Consider the following 19587-nt stretch of genomic DNA (forward strand, 5'->3'; position numbering starts at 1 on the left):
CTCTCGTACAGTGTTGCAAATCATCGATCTCTTGTTCTTTCAGCTGAACTGTACGCTCAAGCTCACTGATCTTTGTTTCGAGGACCTCATTGGAAGAAACATGGGAATCTACACTGCTGGTAAGCACGAGATCTTCATGCGCTTCAACCAAGCATTTTGAAGTCATGCTACTTTCTTGAAGTGATGCTGCCAAACGTTCCTCTAACTGACTCTTCTCTTTCTGAATATCAGCAATGGTGTTCTCCATTTCTCTCGTACAGTGTTGCAAACCATCGATCTCTTGTTCTTTCAGCTGAACTGTACGCTTCAACACATCTAAGTCAGTTTCAGTATCATCAGGTTCTCCACTTCTCAGTCTATAATGTCTTGAACTACCAGTGTCAGCCCCTTCCAGTTCAGTGGCATGGGAGAGCTTTTCCCTCAGCTCAGATAATTCAAGTGTTCTCTCTTTTAACTCCTCTTGGCTTTTCTGGAACTTCTCTTCTAGCCCACTGAACTTGGACCTAAAATTCTCCAGATTCAACTCAAGGTCAGCACATTTTCTCTCTAGGTGTTTTATCTTATATGTTGGGCTCCCCACGGTGGGCATTTCTTCACTATTAGAAATGCAGGGATCCTCTTCTTTCGCCACCCCACTCGCTTCTTTCAACTTGTATATAAGCCCGAAATTTTCCTCCGTTAATTCAGAAAAGTCATTCTCAAGCTCCTGTATTTTGACCTTCAAAAAATCATTTTCTTTTTCCAATTCAAGATAAATAACATCTGGGCCTGCACCATCTGCATTCTCCATTTTGAGAACACGGTTCAGTTTCTCCCTCAACACTGTGATTTCATCTTCTTTTTGTGACAGTATTCTAGCCCATTCTGCAGCTTCTTGAACTGTCGATTCACTTTTGGAGACCTCGTGATCAGCCACATCACTCACTTGGGGAAGTTTGGACATTTCCACTCTCTGCAGTTCTATCGTTTCTTCCAGTTCTTGGAGAATGGAAACAAGCTCTATATTGGTCTCTTGAGTCTTGTTCAGTTGGGCTGTTACTTGTTCAATTTCTTGCCTCAAGGAATCCTGTTCAGAAAGTGAAGCAGAAAGTTGCCGTTCTAGCTCAGCCTGCTGCTTGGATTTGTCAGCACACTCATTCTTCAATGTCTTCCGTTCAATTTTCAACTTGCGAGAATGTCTCTCCCACACTTTTGCCGCGTTACGTAACTCCTCAAGTTTTTCTTCGGCGGTGTCAAGGTGATTTTTGGATGAATCATCACCATGAGACTTTGATTCTGAGAAACTTGCATCCTGAAATTACAGATGCAGTCTGCAGTTATACATAGTATACACTGAAAAATCGCATGTGCATTCGACTAATGCATGGACTGGGAGTTATCTCCATTGCATACAAAAGAAATAGTGTGCTGATTGCTGAAAAAGGAGGTTATTTTCCTTCGTTCGCTGTTATCCATATTCAGATATCTAGTTATCTATAATGCTAGTCTCCTCATATAAAGGATAAATGAACGACAAAAGTTCAGTAGAACCACAGGACCGGGGCTCCACGTCTCTTTGCCGTTACTTCCTCCGTTCCTAAATATAAGCTTTTTTAGAGATTTCAATACAAACTACATACGGAGCAAAATGAGTGAATCCACCCTCTAAAATACATCTATATATATATCCGTATGTGGTCCGTACTGAAATCTCTAAAAAGGCTTATATTTAGAAACGGAGGGAGTAGACGGCAACTCGAGATCTGCACTGTGCAGAGTCATTTGGCCAAGGACCACTAATCAAGTACAGTAATTTCTTAACCTATGGCGTTGCATACTGTTCTTTGCTGCTCCTTGTCAGAACAGTGAATTATTAAACAATAGTTTCTCTCTCAGCCGAGTACTGCTGTTGTGGCAGAAGGCTGTGTCAGCCCAAGCATTGTGCAGCACAACAATTTAAAATATCTGTCCCATGCATTAAGCCATTCTAGCTAAACAGCCCGCAAATCACACACATTGGCACACATCTCCAGGCCGTTCTTTTTTAAATCAATGACATCTAGAGGTGGAGCCGGGCTCCATGGTTCTAAAAGATGGCTCTCACTGAATGGACATCAACAAGTAGATAATATTAGGCAAATAATTGCAAGAGGTGTGGCAACCATAGGTTAGATAAGAAAAATAATCTTTTGTTTGCTTGTTAACTTAGAACAGACATTGACCAGTGGGTTAGAAAATGAGCGGAAATACGAATGTTGATTGGATCTATCTCAGACAGAAGAACACAAAACAAACATCCTCTATTGAACATACATCGGTAGGTACATAATAAAACGGATATGTATTCCCAGAATACACATGTTTAATATAAAAAACATATCAGTCCAAGTGAAAATTTCTGACTGCAGACATTGAGATCTAGAACAAGATAACTAACGACCCAAGATCATCAATATGAAAGTGTTCTTTGAAAATGGAAGAAGTTTATAAATGTAAATTGTAACTTGGTCATCCTTGTGCACATTGGGCATATAACTGTCTGGGAGTTTGTTTCAAAGATTTCGAGTGCAGGGGGATTAAAATGAGAAGCAATAGATAGCTACAACAACCCAAACTATACTTTTCAGCTAATTTGTCGCCTACTTTAGCTCAAATTCGCAACTCATCAGTGAACAAAATTGTTCGAGAAGGAACTAATATAACATATGAAGGCATTCAAAATGTTTTATGTTAGGCTGTGTATGTGTGTGTTTATGCGTGAGAGTCTAGCCCAAGTGGCCCATGTGTACTTGTACATATTTATGTGTACCAATGGAAGAGAAAGAAGAGATTCCACAAATTTCCCCAAAATCCACCTTTTATTTCATTTGATGTACCTGTCATTTATGAGTACCAGCAAAATATTTTCGAAATAAAAGAAAACTTGGACCCATATGAATTTTAGCCAAGGCATCATACCCTATTTCCAGATTCATCTGCATTATCAGCTTCTAAATTATTTTCTGACAAAGACTGAGCACCCTTGTTCAACTTCAACAGAATGTCAAAGACGTCTGCCTTTTTGTCCATCTCATCATTGGTTGGACTCTCCTTAAGATTAGAAGATAGCCCTTTCCATGATTTCCCACTGCACATAATGCCAACATGACAACAGAAAATAAGTCCTATGAGCAGTCAAGATACAACAAGTAGTAGAAGTTTTGGCAGTCAAATAGGTGGCCATCAAAGATTAAAGATACAAATGTTTGCAACCACCAGAGTGAAAATAGGAAATATGGACATGTCAATGTAAAACATGGTCAGGTTACCTTGATTTAGATTTTGCGCCAAGACATTGAATCTTAAGCTGCAATTAAGAAACACCAGAGATCATCATAAACATAATAAACGGAGATTTAGTCGGTGTTTATCAAGAATTTTAGCTGACAGCTAGAGATAACTTTCCTCTAGAAATTACCTAAATCCACCCCGGCAATGCGAATCAAAACTTGTGAACAGTAACAAAAATAGGTCTAAATAACATCATTACCCCATGAATGTCTTGAAACATTACGATTTGGCATTAACTATTATTTTATCTGAGACCTGCTGTTTAGTTGATGAAAGACAAAAATATCATACAGAGAAATGATAATTTGGAAAAATCATTTATGAGTTCATCTGTAAGAGCTAAAATTATCAAATCTAATGCTTTCTGCTGGGCTATACAAGTGCATACTGCTAGTAATACTAGTAGGTTACAAACAGAGGCTCGCAACCATTAACTAACATGCAGATGATAGTCTAGACTCTAGAGAAAGTTAAGCATTTATTGTACATCCAAGAATCAACTAATATAGATGGCACATGGCAGGTCAACAGAATATGAGTAAAATCCTAGAGAAAGTTAATCACTTCAGGGACCGAACAGTATAACTAGATGGACCAAAGCCATTGTTAAATTTGAAGATCATATGGGATCCAATAAACCATCAGAAATTCTCTGGGGTAAAACAAGTACAGCTAAATGAAATCTACCTGTAAAACTGTGCCAGAATTGCAATTCTTCAATGGCAAAGAGATGTCAGTGGAGTCTGATGAACTGAGATAGTTCGTCAGATTTAGGTACGCTTCCCCAAGAACAGCAGTTCTTGTTGATCCCTGTAACAGGAGATATGTTGTTAGTAAGCCAACGGAATAATAAAGGAATGGAAATTTGATAGGCAAGTGAATGAGGTGGAAAAACATGCTGGCAATGGCCATACCATGGAAACAACAATCTTGCACTGGCACTCCTGAAATTCTTGTGACACTTCATCTTTAGGAAACCGAATTGCATGCAGGATGGAGTCATGCCATTGACAGGCTCCATTAATAGCAGCCGCTTTACTTGACTTGGCAATTGTTTTTCCACTGTCTACTGACGTGATTGTAATGAGCAGCCTGTCTGATACTACTGGTACCTGTTGAGCAAGCACCAATAAGAAATTCATCAACAAACCTGTGTCATCCATTTGTATCGGTATGTTATTTCCTTTGAATGATCTGCCGCACTGCCATGTGTTTCCATATCATACCAACAAAATAACTACAGCTATTCAAACAATTACTATTAGATCTTGCAAATCCTCAAGTGTCACCGAATGAAGTAGCAAAAATCCTCGATTTGTCCTAACAACCCATCTTCAATCGAACTACTTTAAAATGCACGCGTGCTGCTAGGATTTCGATCGAAGCATGTCCTGCCTAGTATAAATGGGAAACTCACAACCTTCAGATGCCTCAACAGCCGAATGTTGACGGCATGATCGGAACTAAGCTTAAATATGTCTAGTTTGCTAAGAACTCTCAATAAATTGATCTCCGAGCACATGAGCAGATCAGCATTCCCTCTGCGACCGGCATCGCCTTTCTCTAACGGAGACAAAAACACACAAAACGTGGCTAAGGACGAAGCTTCTGCCGGTGTAGGACCAGAATAGGCATGTACATTTATCGATCTTCCTGAACATGCACGTTTCAGTCACACGTTTATGCTGCTCAACCCATCACCGATGAATTTCCGGATCCACCCCACGAGTACAAATTACCATTCGAAATCTATTCGATACAATAGGAAATTAATTCAAGATTCAACCCATCTCGCGAAGCTTTCACTAACCCAGAGACGGAAACGCATTGAGATTCCCGGGTAACGAAACACCCTAGCAACCCCCGAACCAGCAATCCCGAATCGGTCGGAATGCAGCGGTGCGACGTGAAGAGAATGCGTTCCCGATCAACATCACCTGAACGGCGTGGAAGCCGGAGAACCTGAACTCCATCCGCACGCCGAGCCGGACCGACGAGCGGCCCCCATTCTGCCTCGACCTCCCGCCGCCCCTCCCTCCCCTGCCGGCGTCCCCGGACTCGTCCATTGGCGCCGCCCGATCACCCCACGTCGCTCAGGCGCGGCCCGGCCGGTCGCGCCCTCTTCCCCGTCGCCCCTGCCGCGGCATGGCACGGACCGCTCTGTTCGTCGACGGGGCGGAGGAGGAGCGAAATGGATTGGGGAGGAAATCGCGGGAGGCGGCGAGGAGTTGGCGCCTAGTTTAGCAAATGGGCCGGGAGCTTAACAAGGGTGGGGAACTTCTCGTCTCGCCTTTTTGGCTTTTCTTTTCCAGATTTTCTTTTTTACTTTTCTTTTCCGAATTTATCTTCTTGCTTGTTTTCTGCAATCCAAACGGCGATAAAACATCTCCTGGAAAATAAAAGAAAGACGATACTCCCTACATTATATATTTCTTTTCATGCAACCGCGACACATCATCAAGTCATGCATATTACGCATAAATGGCGATATTTTTTCATTTATCCATCCACAGTCATGCCAAAACAACAAATCAGTGCATTTCACTCCTAAGTTAAGTAATACTCCCTACGTCCCAAAATAAGTGTCTCAACTTTAGTATAACTTTGTACTAAGGTTAGTACAAAGCCGGGACATTTATTCCGAGACGGAGGGAGTACTAGGTTTTAGTTAACATTTTTGCTGTTCCATATTGTGAGGAGCAGTTGGCTTGGGATTGTAACCCTATACTTTTGGAATAAAACTCCCTTTCACCCCGTAAAAAAATGTTCTTCCCTTTTTATCACCATTTTATTACACCTTCCTATGTTTTATTGTTTCATAACTGAAAATCGAGAACACTCTTAAATATGTGTTTGTATTAGTTTTAGTTATTCTCGTGGCGCTGATTTATGTATTTCTTTTAACAAGTTTCTTGCCGCAACGCGTTAGGTATCATCTAGTCCATATATGTAGGACGTATCATATGTCTCTGAGACAAGATTTTGAGCAAGAATTATAGTCATTTGCATGACAAAAATCAAATACCATTCGATTCCTTTTGCAACCCCCTATTTGTGTAGCTATCAAATCCACGGTGGTCTGAAAAAATCCCAACTATCGCTTGGGATTCTCAAGGTGACTTAGGACTAAGGGTCTACAACAGTCGAATCCATCAACCTCCCCCGCCTCCATGGTCAGCTTTGGGCACTGGTATGCGGGAAGACTATGGATATTCACACCTGCAGGGAGATTCGTTATAGGTTGTTAGGTTTTGGTGTCCTCTGTCGCTTGTCCGCCCATTCCCATTGTAGCGCTGCTTGCTCATGCATGGTGTCTGGTTGGGTTCCCCATATGTGAACTCTCAAGTTTTGGGGAAGATTCTTCAACCATGTTGCTTGTGCCTAAATTCATGGTTGTGCTTATGGTATCTTCAATAAGTTTCGTGACAACACTTTAGAGTTGACATGGAGTTGGTCTCCTCCTTTGGCCTTGGTTTACTTCTCCAAGTCAACTTTTCATGCTCGTGGTCATCATTGCTCGTGTATCTTGGCAATGTCCAGTTACTTTCCGACCACAGTTACAACAACTCTCTGGTTTTCGGCGAGATGCACCAGGTATGGCATCGAGGCAGACCATATGCTTGTATAGATCGGAGACAACGAAGAATTCTCCATGGGCATCATCCTATTTTATTCTATATGTGTGTTTGTGTAAGACACATAAATTTTTAATATATGGCCTCTAGGCTTATGGAAAAAAGAGCATTGCTACTCTTGATTTGACAGAAAAAGCGAACACTCCTTCGACCTTCACTTCCTTTTTGAATTGGGCAAAAGATTTTCCTTTTCTGTTTGATATAGATGGAGCACAAATAGAGGTGGTTGGAGGCTAAATGAAAATGTTGCAAAGAATTGGGAAGATATTCTAGCTAGATGTTTTGCTCCAGCTGAATCCCGACTTTTTCCTTCAAGTATGGGTTAGGAGTTTCCACATCACAGATTTGTTGGCAGAAATGTGATATTTGCGCTCCTCCAAATTTCCTAATTGACGAGGATGATGTGTAACGCCCTCGATGCGGCTATATCTCCTATGTGTCGAAGCACGACTTAGAGGCATAACCGCATTGAAAGCAATGTCGCAAGTGAGGTAATCTTCACAACAACCCATGTAAATAAATAAAGGGGTAAAGTACATAGTTGGCTTACACTCGCCACGTCACACAAATACATAAATAAGTCATTACATTCATCCAATGCACTCAGGGTCCGACTACGGAACCAAAATAAAGATCAACCCCCAAATGCGACAAAGTCCCCGATCGCCCCAACTGGGCACCACTACTGATCATCTGGGAAAGACACATAGTAACGACGAGAGTCTTCATCGAACTCCCACTTGAGCTCGGTCATGTCATCTGGAACTGTATCATCGGTCCCTGCAACTGTTTTTGGAAGTAATCTGTGAGTCACGGGGACTCAGCAATCTCGCACCCTCGCGATCAAGACTATTTAAGCTTATAGGAAAGGTAAATGTATGATGGTGGAGCTGCAGCAAGCGACTAGCATATATGGTGGCTAACATGCGCAAATGAGAGCGAGAAGAGAAAGCAAAAGCACAGTCGAACAACTATGATCAAGAAGTGATCCTAGAACAACCTACGCTAAGCATTACTCCAACACCGTTGTTCACTTCCTGGACTCCGCCGAGAAGAAACCATCACGGTTACACACGCGGTTGGTGCATTTTAATTAAGTTAAGTTTCAGGTTATCTACAACCAGACATTAACAAATTCCCATCTGCCCATAACCGCGGGCACGGCTTTCGAAAGTTCAAATCCCTGCAGGGGAGTCCCAACTTAGCCCATCACAAGCTCTCACGGTCAACGAAAGATATTCCTTCTCCCAAGACAATCCGATTAGACTCGGCATCCCGGTTACAAGACATCCTCGACAATGGTAAAACAAATCCAGCAACACCACCCGAATGTGCCAACAAATCTCGATAGGAGTTGCACATATCTCGTTCTCAACTAAAACTAGCCCTCGAGTTTCCCCGAGGTGGCGCTGCAAGGGGCTCTAGTTTGGACCAACACTCAGAGGAGCACTAGCCCGGGGGGGTTTAAATAAAGATGACTGTCGGTGTCAAAACCGGCGGATCTCGGGTAGGGGGTCCTGAACTGTGCGTCTAGGCCGGATGGTAACAAGAGGCAAGGGACACGAAGTTTTACCCAGGTTCGGGCCCTCTCGATGGAGGTAAAACCCTACGTCCTGCTTGATTAATATTGATGATATGGGTAGTACAAGAGTAGATCTACCACGAGATCGGAGAGGCTAAACCCTAGAAGCTAGCCTATGGTATGATTGTTGTTGTGATGTTGTCCTACGGACTAAACCCCTCCGGTTTATATAGACACCGGAGAGGGTTAGGGTTGCACAAAGTCGGTTACAATAGTAGGAGATCTACATATCCGTATCGCCAAGCTTGCCTTCCACGCCAAGGAAAGTTCCTTACGGACACGGGACGGAGTCTTCAATCTTGTATCTTCATAGTCCAGGAGTCCGGCTGAAGGTATAGTCCGGCTATCCGAACTGAAGGAAATATGCCCTAGAGGCAATAATAAAGCTATTATTTATTTCCTTATTTCATGATAAATTTTTATTATTCATGCTAGAATTGTATTAACCGGAAACATAATACATGTGTGAATACATAGACAAACAAAATGTCACTAATATGCCTCTACTTGACTAGCTCGTTAATCGAAGATGGTTATGTTTCCTAACCATGAACAAAAGAGTTGTTATTTGATTAACGGGATCGCATCATTAGAAGAATGATGTGATTGACATGACCCATTCCATTAGCTTAGCACCCGATCATTTAGTATGTTGCTATTGCTTTCTTCATGACTTATACATGTTCCTATGACTATGAGATTATGCAACTCCCATTTGCCGGAGGAACACTTTGTGTGCTACCAAACGTCACAACGTAACTGGGTGATTATAAAGGAGCTCTACAGGTGTCTCCAAAGGTACATGTTGGGTTGGCGTATTTCGAGATTAGGATTTGTCACTCCGATTGTCGGAGAGGTATCTCTGGGCCCTCTCGGTAATGCACATCACATAAGCCTTGCAAGCATTGCAACTAATGAGTTAGTTGTGAGATGATGTATTACGGAACGAGTAAAGAGACTTGCCGGTAACGAGATTGAACTAGGTATTGAGATACCGACGATCGAATCTCGGGCAAGTAACATACCGATGACAAAGGGAATAACGTATGTTGTTATGCGGTCTGACCGATAAAAATCTTCGTAGAATATGTGGGAGCCAATATGAGCATCCAGGTTCCGCTATTGGTTATTGACCGGAGACATGTCTCGGTCATGTCTACATTGTTCTCGAACCCGTAGGGTCCGCACGCTTAAGGTTTCGATGACAGTTATATTATGAGTTTATGAGTTTTGATGTACCGAAGTTAGTTTGGAGTCCCGGATGTGATCACGGGCATGACGAGGAGTCTTGAAATGGTCGAGACATAAAGATTGATATATTGGACGACTTATTCGGACACCGGAAGTGTTCCGGGTGATTTCGGAGAAAACCGGAGAGCGGGAGGGTTACCGGAACCCCACCGGGAGAAGCAATGGGCCATATGGGCCTTAGTGGAGAGAGAGAGGGGCAGCCAAAGGTGGGCCGCGCGCCTCCTCCCCCCCTGGTCTGAATTGGACTAGGAGAGGGGGGCGGCGCCCCCCTTTCCTTCTTCCTCCCCACTTCTTTCCCCCTCCTAGTAGGAGTCCTACTCCTACTAGGAGGAGGACTCCTCCTTGGCGCGCCATAGGGGTCGGCCGGCCTCCTCCCCTTGATCCTTTATATACGGGGGCAGGGGGCACCCCTAGACACACAATTTGATCCACGTGATCATATTCTTAGCCGTGTGCGGTGCCCCCTTCCACCATAATCCTCGATAATATTGTAGCGGTGCTTAGGCGAAGCCCTGCGACGGTAGTACATCAAGATCGTCAACACACCGTCATGCTGACGGAACTCTTCCCCGACACTTTGCTGGATCGGAGTCCGGGGATCGTCATCGAGCTGAACGTGTGCTAAAACTCGAAGGTGCCATAGTTTCGGTGCTTGATCGGTCGGGCCGTGAAGACGTACGACTACATCAACCACGTTGTGCTAACGTTTCCGCTGTCGGTCTACAAGGGTACGTAGATCACACTCTCCCCTCTCTTTGCTATATATCACCATGATCTTGCGTGTGCGTAGGATTTTTTTTGAAATTACTACGTTCCCCAACAGTGGTATCAGAGCCTAGGTTTTATGTGTTGATGTTATATGCACGAGTAGAACACAAGTGAGTTGTGGGCGATATAAGTCATACTGCTTACCAGCATGTCATACTTTGGTTCGGCGGTATTGTTGGACGAAGCGGCCCGGACCGACATTACGCGTACGCTTACGCGAGACCGGTTCTCCCGACGTGCTTTGCACAAAGGTGGCTAGCGGGTGACAGTTTCTCCAACTTTAGTTGAACCGAGTGTTGTTACGCCCGGTCCTTGCGAAGGTTAAAACAGCACCAACTTGACAAACTATCGTTGTGGTTTTGATGCGTAGGTAAGATTGGTTCTTGCTTAAGCCCGTAGCAGCCACATAAAACTCGCAACAACAAAGTAGAGGACGTCTAACTTGTTTTTGCAGGGCATGTTGTGATGTGATATGGTCAAGACATGATGCTAAATTTTATTGTATGAGATGATCATGTTTTGTAACCAAGTTATCGGCAACTGGCAGGAGCCATATGGTTGTCGCTTTATTGTATGCAATGCAATTGCGCTGTAATGCTTTACTTTATCACTAAGCGGTAGCGATAGTCGTGGAAGCATAAGATTGACGAGACGACAACGATGCTACGATGGTGATCAAGGTGTCACGCCGGTGACGATGGTGATCACGACGGTGCTTCGAAGATGGAGATCACAAGCACAAGATGATGATGGCCATATCATATCACTTATATTGATTGCATGTGATGTTTATCTTTTATGCATCTTATCTTGCTTTGATTGACGGTAGCATTTTAAGATGATCTCTCACTAATTATCAAGAAGTGTTCTCCCTGAGTATGCACCGTTGCAAAAGTTCTTCGTGCTGAGACACCACGTGATGATCGGGTGTGATAGGCTCTACGTTCAAATACAACGGGTGCAAAACAGTTGCACACGCGGAATACTCAGGTTATACTTGACGAGCCAAGCATATACAGATATGGCCTCGGAACACGGAGACCGAAAGGTCGAGCGTGAATCATATAGTAGATATGATCAACATAGTGATGTTCACCAATGAAACTACTCCATCTCACGTGATGATCGGACATGGTTTAGTTGATTTGGATCACGTGATCACTTAGAGGATTAGAGGGATGTATGTCTAAGTGGGAGTTCTTAAGTAATATGATTAATTGAACTTAAATTTATCATGAACTTAGTCTTGGTAGTATTAGCATATCTATGTTGTAGATCAATAGCTTGCGTTGTTGCTTTCATATGTTTATTTTGATATGTTCCTAGAGAAAATTGTGTTGAAAGATGTTAGTAGCAATGATGCGGATTGGATCCGTGATCTGAGGTTTATCCTCATTACTGCACAGAAGAATTATGTCCTTGATGCACCGCTAGATGACAAACCTATTGCAGGAGCAGATGCAGACGTTATGAACGTTTGGCTAGCTCAATATGATGACTACTTGATAGTTTAGTGCACCATGCTTAACGGCTTAGAATCGGGACTTCAAAGACGTTTTGAACGTCATGGACCATATGAGATGTTCCAGGAGTTGAAGTTAATATTTCAAGCAAATACCCAAGTTGAGAGATATGAAGTCTCCAACAAGTTCTATAGCTAAAAAATGGAGGAGAGTCGCTCAACTAGTGAGCATGTGCTCAGATTGTCTGGGTACTACAATCACTTGAATCAAGTGGGAGTTAATCTTCCAGATAAAATAGTGATTGACAGAATTCTCTAGTCACCATCACCAAGTTAGTAGAACTTCGTGATGAACTATGATATGCAAGGGATAACGGAAACGATTCCCAAGCTCTTCGTAATGCTGAAATCGACGAAGGTAGAAACCAAGAAAAACATCAAGTGTTGATGGTTGACAAGACCAATAGTTTCAAGAAAAGGGCAAAGGGAAGAAAGGGAACTTCAAGAAGAACGGCAAGCGAGTTGCTTCTCAAGTGAAGAAGCCCAAGTCTGGACCTAAGCCTGATACTAAGTGCTTCTACTGCAAAGGAACTGGTCACTAAAAGCGGAACTACCCCAAGTATTTGGCGGATAAGAAGGATGGCAAAGTGAACAAAGGTATATTTGATATACAGATTATTGATGTGTATTTTACTAGTGTTCATAGCAACCCCTCGGTATTTGATACTGTTTCAGTTGCTAAGAGTAGTAACTCAAAACAGGAGTTGCAGAATGAACAGATACTAGTTAAGGGTGAAGTGACGATGTGTGTTGGAAGTAGTTCTAAGATTAATATGATCATCATCACACACTCCCTATACTTTCGGGATTAGTGTTGAACCTAAATAAGTGTTCTTTGGTGTTTGCGTTGAGCATGAATATGATCTGATCATGTTTATTGTAATACAGTTATTCATTTAAGTAAGAGAATAAATTGTTGTTCTGTTTACATGAATAAAACCTTATATGGTTACACACCCAATGAAAATAGTTCGTTGGATCTCGATTGTAGTGATACACATAATCATAATATTGAAACCAAAAGATGCAAAGTTAATAATGATAGTGCAACTTATTTGTGGCACTGCTATTTAGGTCATATTGGTGTAAAGCGCATGAAGAAACTCCATGCTGATGGGCTTTTGGAATCACTTGATTATGAATCACTTGATGCTTGCGAACCATGCCTTATGGGCAAGATGACTAAGACTCCGTTCTCCGGAACAATGGAGTGAGCAACTGACTTATTGGAAATAATACATACTGATGTATGTGATCCGATGAGTGTTGAGGCTCGCGACAGGTATCATTATTTTCTGATCTTCATAGATGATTTGAGAAGATATGAGTATATCTACTTGATGAAACATAAGTTTGAAACATTTGAAAAGTTCAAAGAATTTCAGAGTGAAGTGAAAAATCATCGTAACAAGAAAATAAAGTTTCTACGATCTGATCGTAGAGAAGAGTATTTGAGTTACGACTTTGGCCTTCAGTTAAAAACAATGTGAAATAGTTTCACTACTCACGCCACCTGGAACACCACAATGTAATGGTGTGTCCGAACATCATAACCGTACTTTATTAGATATGGTGCGATCTATGATGTCTCTTACCGATCTACCACTATCGTTTTGGGGTTATGCATTAGAGACAGCTGCATTCACGTTAAATAGGGCACCATCTAAATCCGTTGAGATGACACCGTATGAACTATGGTTTGGCAAGAAACCTAAGCTATCGTTTCTTAAAGTTTGAGGTTGCAATGCTTATGTGAAAAAGTTTCAACCTGATAAGCTCAAACCCAAATCGGAGAAGTGCGTCTTCATAGGATACCCAAAAAGAAAAATGTTTGGGTACACCTTCTATCACAGATCTGAAGGCAAGCTATTCGTTGCTGGGAATGGATCCTTTTTAGAGAAGGAGTTTCTCTCGAAAGAAGTGAGTGGGAGGAAAGTAGAACTTGATAAGGTAATTGTACCTTCTCCCTTATTGGAAAGTAGTTCATCACAGAAATCTGTTCCTGTGACTACTACACCAATTAGTGAGGAAGCTAATGATGATGATCATGTAACTTCAGATCAAGTTACTACCGAACCTCATAGGTAAACCAGAGTGAGATCCGCACCAAAGTGGTACGATAATCCTGTTCTGGAAGTCATGTTACTTAACCATGACGAGCCTACGAACTATGAGGAAGCGATGATGAGCCCGGATTCCGCGAAACGGCTTGAGGCCATGAAGTCTGAGATGGGATCCATATATGAGAACAAAGTATGGACTTTGGTTGACTTGCCCGATGATCGGCAAGCCATTGAGATTAAATGGATCTTCAAGAGGAAGACAGACGCTGATAGTAGTGTTACTATCTACAAAGCTAGACTTGTCGAAAAAGGTTTTTGACAAAGTTCAAGGTGTTGACTACGATGAGATTTTCTCACTCATATCGATGCTTAAAGTCTGTCCGAATCATGTTAGCAATTGCCGCATTTTATGAAATCTGGCAAATGGATAACAAAACTGCAATCCTTAATGGATTTCTTAAAGAAGAGTTGTATATGATGCAACCAGAAGGTTTTGTCAATCCTAAAGGTGTTAACAAAAATGTGCAAGTTCCAGCGGTCCATCTATGGACTAGTACAAGCATCTCGGAGTTGGAATATACGCTTTGATGAGTTGATCAAAGCATATAGTTTTATACAGACTTGCGGTAAAGTCTGTATTTACAAGAAAGTGAGTGGGAGCACTACAACATTTCTGATAAGTATATGTGAGTGATATATTGTTGATCAGAAATAATGTAGAATTATTCTGTAAAGCATAAAGAAGTGTTTGAAAGGAATTTTTCAAAGAAATACCTCGGTGAAGCTGCTTACATATTGAGCATCAAGATCTATAGAGATAGATCAAGACGCTTGATAAGTTTTCAATGAGTACATACCTTGACAAGTTTTTGAAGAAGTTCAAAATGGAACAGTCAAAGAAAGAGTTCTTGCCTGTGTTACAAGGTGTGAAATTGAGTAAGACTCAAAGCCCGACCACGGCAGAAGATAGAAAGAGAATGAAAGTCATTCCCTATGCCTCATCCATAGGTTCTATAAAGTATGTCATGTTGTGTACCAGACCTATTGTATACCCTGCCCTGTGTTTGGCAAGGGAGTACAATAGTGATCTAGGAGTAGATCACTGGACATTGGTCAAAATTATCCTTAGTAGAATAAGGATATGTTTCTCGATTATGGAGGTGACAAAAGATTCGTCGTAAAGGGTTATGTCGATGCAAGTTTTGACATAGATCTGGATGACTCTAAGTCTCGATCTAGATACATATTGAAAGTGGGAGCAATTAGCTAGAGTAGCTCCGTGCAGAGCATTGTAGACATAGAATTCGCAAAATACTTACGGATCTATATGTGACAGACCCATTGACTAAAATTATCTCACAAGCAAAACATGTTCACACCTTAGTACTCTGTGGGTGTTAATCACATAAACGATGTGAACTAGATTACTGACTCTAGTAAACCCTTTGGGTATAGGTCACATGACGATGTGAACTATGGGTGTTAATCACATGGTGGTGTGAACTATTAGTGTTGAATCACATGGCGATGTGAACTAGATTATTGACTCTAGTGCAAGTGGGAGACTGAAGGAAATATGCCCTAGAGACAATAATAAAGCTATTATTTATTTCCTTATTTCATGATAAATGTTTATTATTCATGCTAGAATTGTATTAACCGGAAACATAATACATGTGTGAATACATAGACAAACAAAATGTCACTAGTATGCCTCTACTTGACTAGCTCGTTAATCAAAGATGGTTATGTTTCCTAACCATGAACAAAAGAGTTGTTATTTGATTAATGGGATCACATCATTAGAAGAATGATGTGATTGACATGACCCATTCCATTAGCTTAGCACCCGATCGTTTAGTATGTTGCTATTGCTTTCTTCATGACTTATACATGTTCCTATGACTATGAGATTATGCAACTCGCATTTGCCGGAGGAACACTTTGTGTGCTACCAAACATCACAACATAACTGGGTGATTATAAAGGAGCTCTACAGGTGTCTCCAAAGGTACATGTTGGGTTGGCGTATTTCGAGATTAGGATTTGTCACTCCAATTGTTGGAGAGGTATCTCTGGGCCCTCTCGGTAATGCACATCACATAAGCCTTGCAAGCATTGCAATTAATGAGTTAGTTGCGAGATGATGTATTACGGAACGAGTAAAGAGACTTGCCAGTAACGAGATTGAACTAGGTATTGAGATACCGACGATCGAATCTCGGGCAAGTAACATACCGATGACAAAGGGAACAACATATGTTGTTATGCGGTCTGACCGATAAAAATCTTCGTAGAATATGTGGGAGCCAATATGAGCATCCAGGTTCCGCTATTGGTTATTGACCAGAGACGTGTCTCGGTCATGTCTACATTGTTCTCGAACCCGTAGGGTCCGCACGCTTAAGGTTTCGATGACAGTTATATTATGAGTTTATGAGTTTTGATGTACCGAAGTTAGTTCGGAGTCCCGGATGTGATCACGGACATGACGAGGAGTCTCGAAATGGTCGAGACATAAAGATTGATATATTGGACGGCTATATTAGGACACCGCACATGGCTAAGAATATGATCACGTGGATCAACTTGTGTGTCTAGGGGTGCCCCCTGCCTCCGTATATAAAGGAACAAGGGGGAGGTGCGGCCGTCCAGGAGGAGGGCGCGCCAGGAGGAGTCCTACTCCCATCGGGAGTAGGATTCCCCCCTTTCCTAGTTGGAATAGGATTCAGGAAGGGGGAAGAGGAGAGAGAGAAGGAAGGGAGGGCGCCGCCCCCCCCTCTCCTTGTCCTATTCGGACTAGGGGGAGGGGCGCGCGGCCCAGCCCTGGTGATGATGCTACGATGGAGATCAAGGTGTCGCGCCGGTGACGATGGTGATCACGACGGTGCTTCGAAGATGGAGATCACAAGCACAAGATGATGATGGCCATATCATATCACTTATATTGATTGCATGTGATGTTTATCTGTTATGCATCTTATCTTGCTTTGATTGACGGTAGCATTATAAGATGATCTCTCACTAATTATCAAGAAGTGTTCTCCCTGAGTATGCACCGTTGCGAAAGTTCTTCGTGCTGAGACACCACGTGATGATCGGGTGTGATAGGCTCTACCTTCAAATACAACGGGTGCAAAACAGTTGCACACGCGGAATACTCAGGTTATACTTGACGAGCCAAGCATATACATATATGGCCTCGGAACACGGAGACCGAAAGGTCGAGCGTGAATCATATAGTAGATATGATCAACATAGCGATGTTCACCAATGAAACTACTCCATCTCACGTGATGATCGGACATGGTTTACTTGATTTGGATCATGTAATCACTTAGAAGATTAGAGGGATGTCTATCTAAGTGGGAGTTCTTAAGTAATATGATTAATTGAACCTAAATTTATCATGAACTTAGTACCTGATAGTATCTTGCTTGTTTATGTATGATTGTAGATAGATGGCCCGTGCTGTTGTTTCATTGAATTTTAATGCGTTCCTTGAGAAAGAAAAGTTGAAAGATGATGGTAGCAATTACACAGACTGGGTCCGTAACTTGAGGATTATCCTCATTGCTGCACAGAAGAATTACGTCCTGGAAGCACTGCTGGGTGTCAGGCCTGCTGCTGGAGCAACACCAGATGTTATGAATGTCTGGCAGAGCAAAGCTGATGACTACTCGATAGTTCAGTGTGCCATGCTTTACGGCTTAGAATCGGGACTTCAACGACGTTTTGAACGTCATGGAGCATATGAGATGTTCCAGGAGTTGAAGTTAACATTTCAAGCAAATGCCCGGATTGAGAGATATGAAGTCTCCAATAAGTTCTATAGCTGCAAGATGGAGGAGAACAGTTCTGTCAGTGAGCACATACTCAAAATGTCTGGGTATAATAATCACTTGATTCAATTGGGAGTTAATCTTCCAGATGATTGCGTCATTGACAGAAATCTCCAATCACTGCCACCAAGCTACAAGAGCTTCGTGATGAACTATAATATGCAAGGGATGAATAAGACTATTCCCGAGCTCTTCGCAATGCTGAAAGCTGCGGAGGTAGAAATCAAGAAGGAGCATCAAGTGTTGATGGTCAACAAGACCACTAGTTTCAAGAAAAAGGGCAAAGGGAAGAAGAAGGGGAACTTCAAAAAGAACAGCAAGCAAGTTGCTACTCAAGAGAAGAAACCCAAACCTGGACCTAAGCCTGAAACTGAGTGCTTCTACTGCAAGCAGACTGGTCACTGGAAGCGGAATTGCCCCAAGTATTTGGCGGATAAGAAGGATGGCAAGGTGAACAAAGGTATATGTGATATACATGTTATTGATGTGTACCTTACTAATGCTCGCAGTAGCACCTGGGTATTTGATACTGATTCTGTTGCTAATATTTGCAACTCAAAACAGGGACTACGGATTAAGCGAAGATTGGCTAAGGACGAGGTGACGATGCGCGTGGGAAATGGTTCCAAAGTCGATGTGATCGCAGTCGGCACGCTACCTCTACATCTACCTTCAGGATTAGTATTAGACCTAAATAATTGTTATTTGGTTCCAGCGTTAAGCATGAACATTATATCTGGATCTTGTTTGATGCGAGACGGTTATTCATTTAAATCAGAGAATAATGGTTGTTCTATTTACATGAGTAATATCTTTTATGGTCATGCACCCTTGAAGAGTGGTCTATTCTTATTAAATCTCGATAGTAGTGACACACATATTCATAGTGTTGAAGCCAAAAGATGCAGAGTTGATAATGATAGTGCAACTTATTTGTGGCACTGCCGTTTGGGTCATATCGGTATAAAGCGCATGAAGAAACTCCATACTGATGGGCTTTTGGAACCACTTGATTATGAATCACCTGGTACTTGCGAACCGTGCCTTATGGGTAAGATGACAAAAACACCGTTCTCCGGTACTATGGAGAGAGCAATAGATTTGTTGGAAATCATACATACAGATGTATGTGGTCCGATGAATGTTGAGGCTCGTGGCGGATATCGTTATTTTCTCACCTTCACAGATGACTTAAGCAGATATGGGTATATCTACTTAATGAAACATAAGTCTGAAACATTTGAAAAGTTCAAAGAATTTCAGAGTGAAGTTGAAAATCATCGTAACAAGAAAATAAAATTCCTACGATCTGATCGTGGAGGAGAATATTTGAGTTACGAGTTTGGTGTACATTTGAAACAATGTGGAATAGTTTCGCAACTCACGCCACCCGGAACACCACAGCGTAATGGTGTGTCTGAACGTCGTAATCGTACTTTACTAGATATGGTGCGATCTATGATGTCTCTTACTGATTTACCGCTATTGTTTTGGGGATATGCTCTAGAGACGGCCGCATTCACGTTAAATAGGGCACCATCAAAATCCGTTGAGATGACGCCTTATGAACTGTGGTTTGGCAAGAAACCAAAGTTGTCGTTTCTAAAAGTTTGGG

At 42.1% G+C, this 19587-nt stretch overlaps 1 protein-coding gene across 1 annotated transcript in view; it reads right to left on the reverse strand.

The window, feature by feature from the left end:
- LOC119353233 (myosin-2-like) overlaps window positions 1–5375 on the reverse strand; it is an 11018-nt gene extending 5643 nt beyond the window's left edge. Inside the window, exons 1-6 of the mRNA XM_037619831.1 lie at window positions 5247–5375; window positions 4224–4421; window positions 3997–4119; window positions 3288–3325; window positions 2938–3106; window positions 1–1291 (exon numbers count right to left, since the gene is read on the reverse strand). Coding sequence (XP_037475728.1) covers window positions 1–1291; window positions 2938–3106; window positions 3288–3325; window positions 3997–4119; window positions 4224–4421; window positions 5247–5375 — 1948 coding nt within the window. The remainder of the gene's footprint in view (window positions 1292–2937; window positions 3107–3287; window positions 3326–3996; window positions 4120–4223; window positions 4422–5246) is intronic.
- Between the last annotated feature and the right edge of the window lie 14212 nt (window positions 5376–19587).

The sequence above is a fragment of the Triticum dicoccoides genome, chromosome 1A (assembly GCF_002162155.2).
Source record: "Triticum dicoccoides isolate Atlit2015 ecotype Zavitan chromosome 1A, WEW_v2.0, whole genome shotgun sequence".
Lineage (NCBI taxonomy): Eukaryota > Viridiplantae > Streptophyta > Magnoliopsida > Poales > Poaceae > Triticum > Triticum dicoccoides.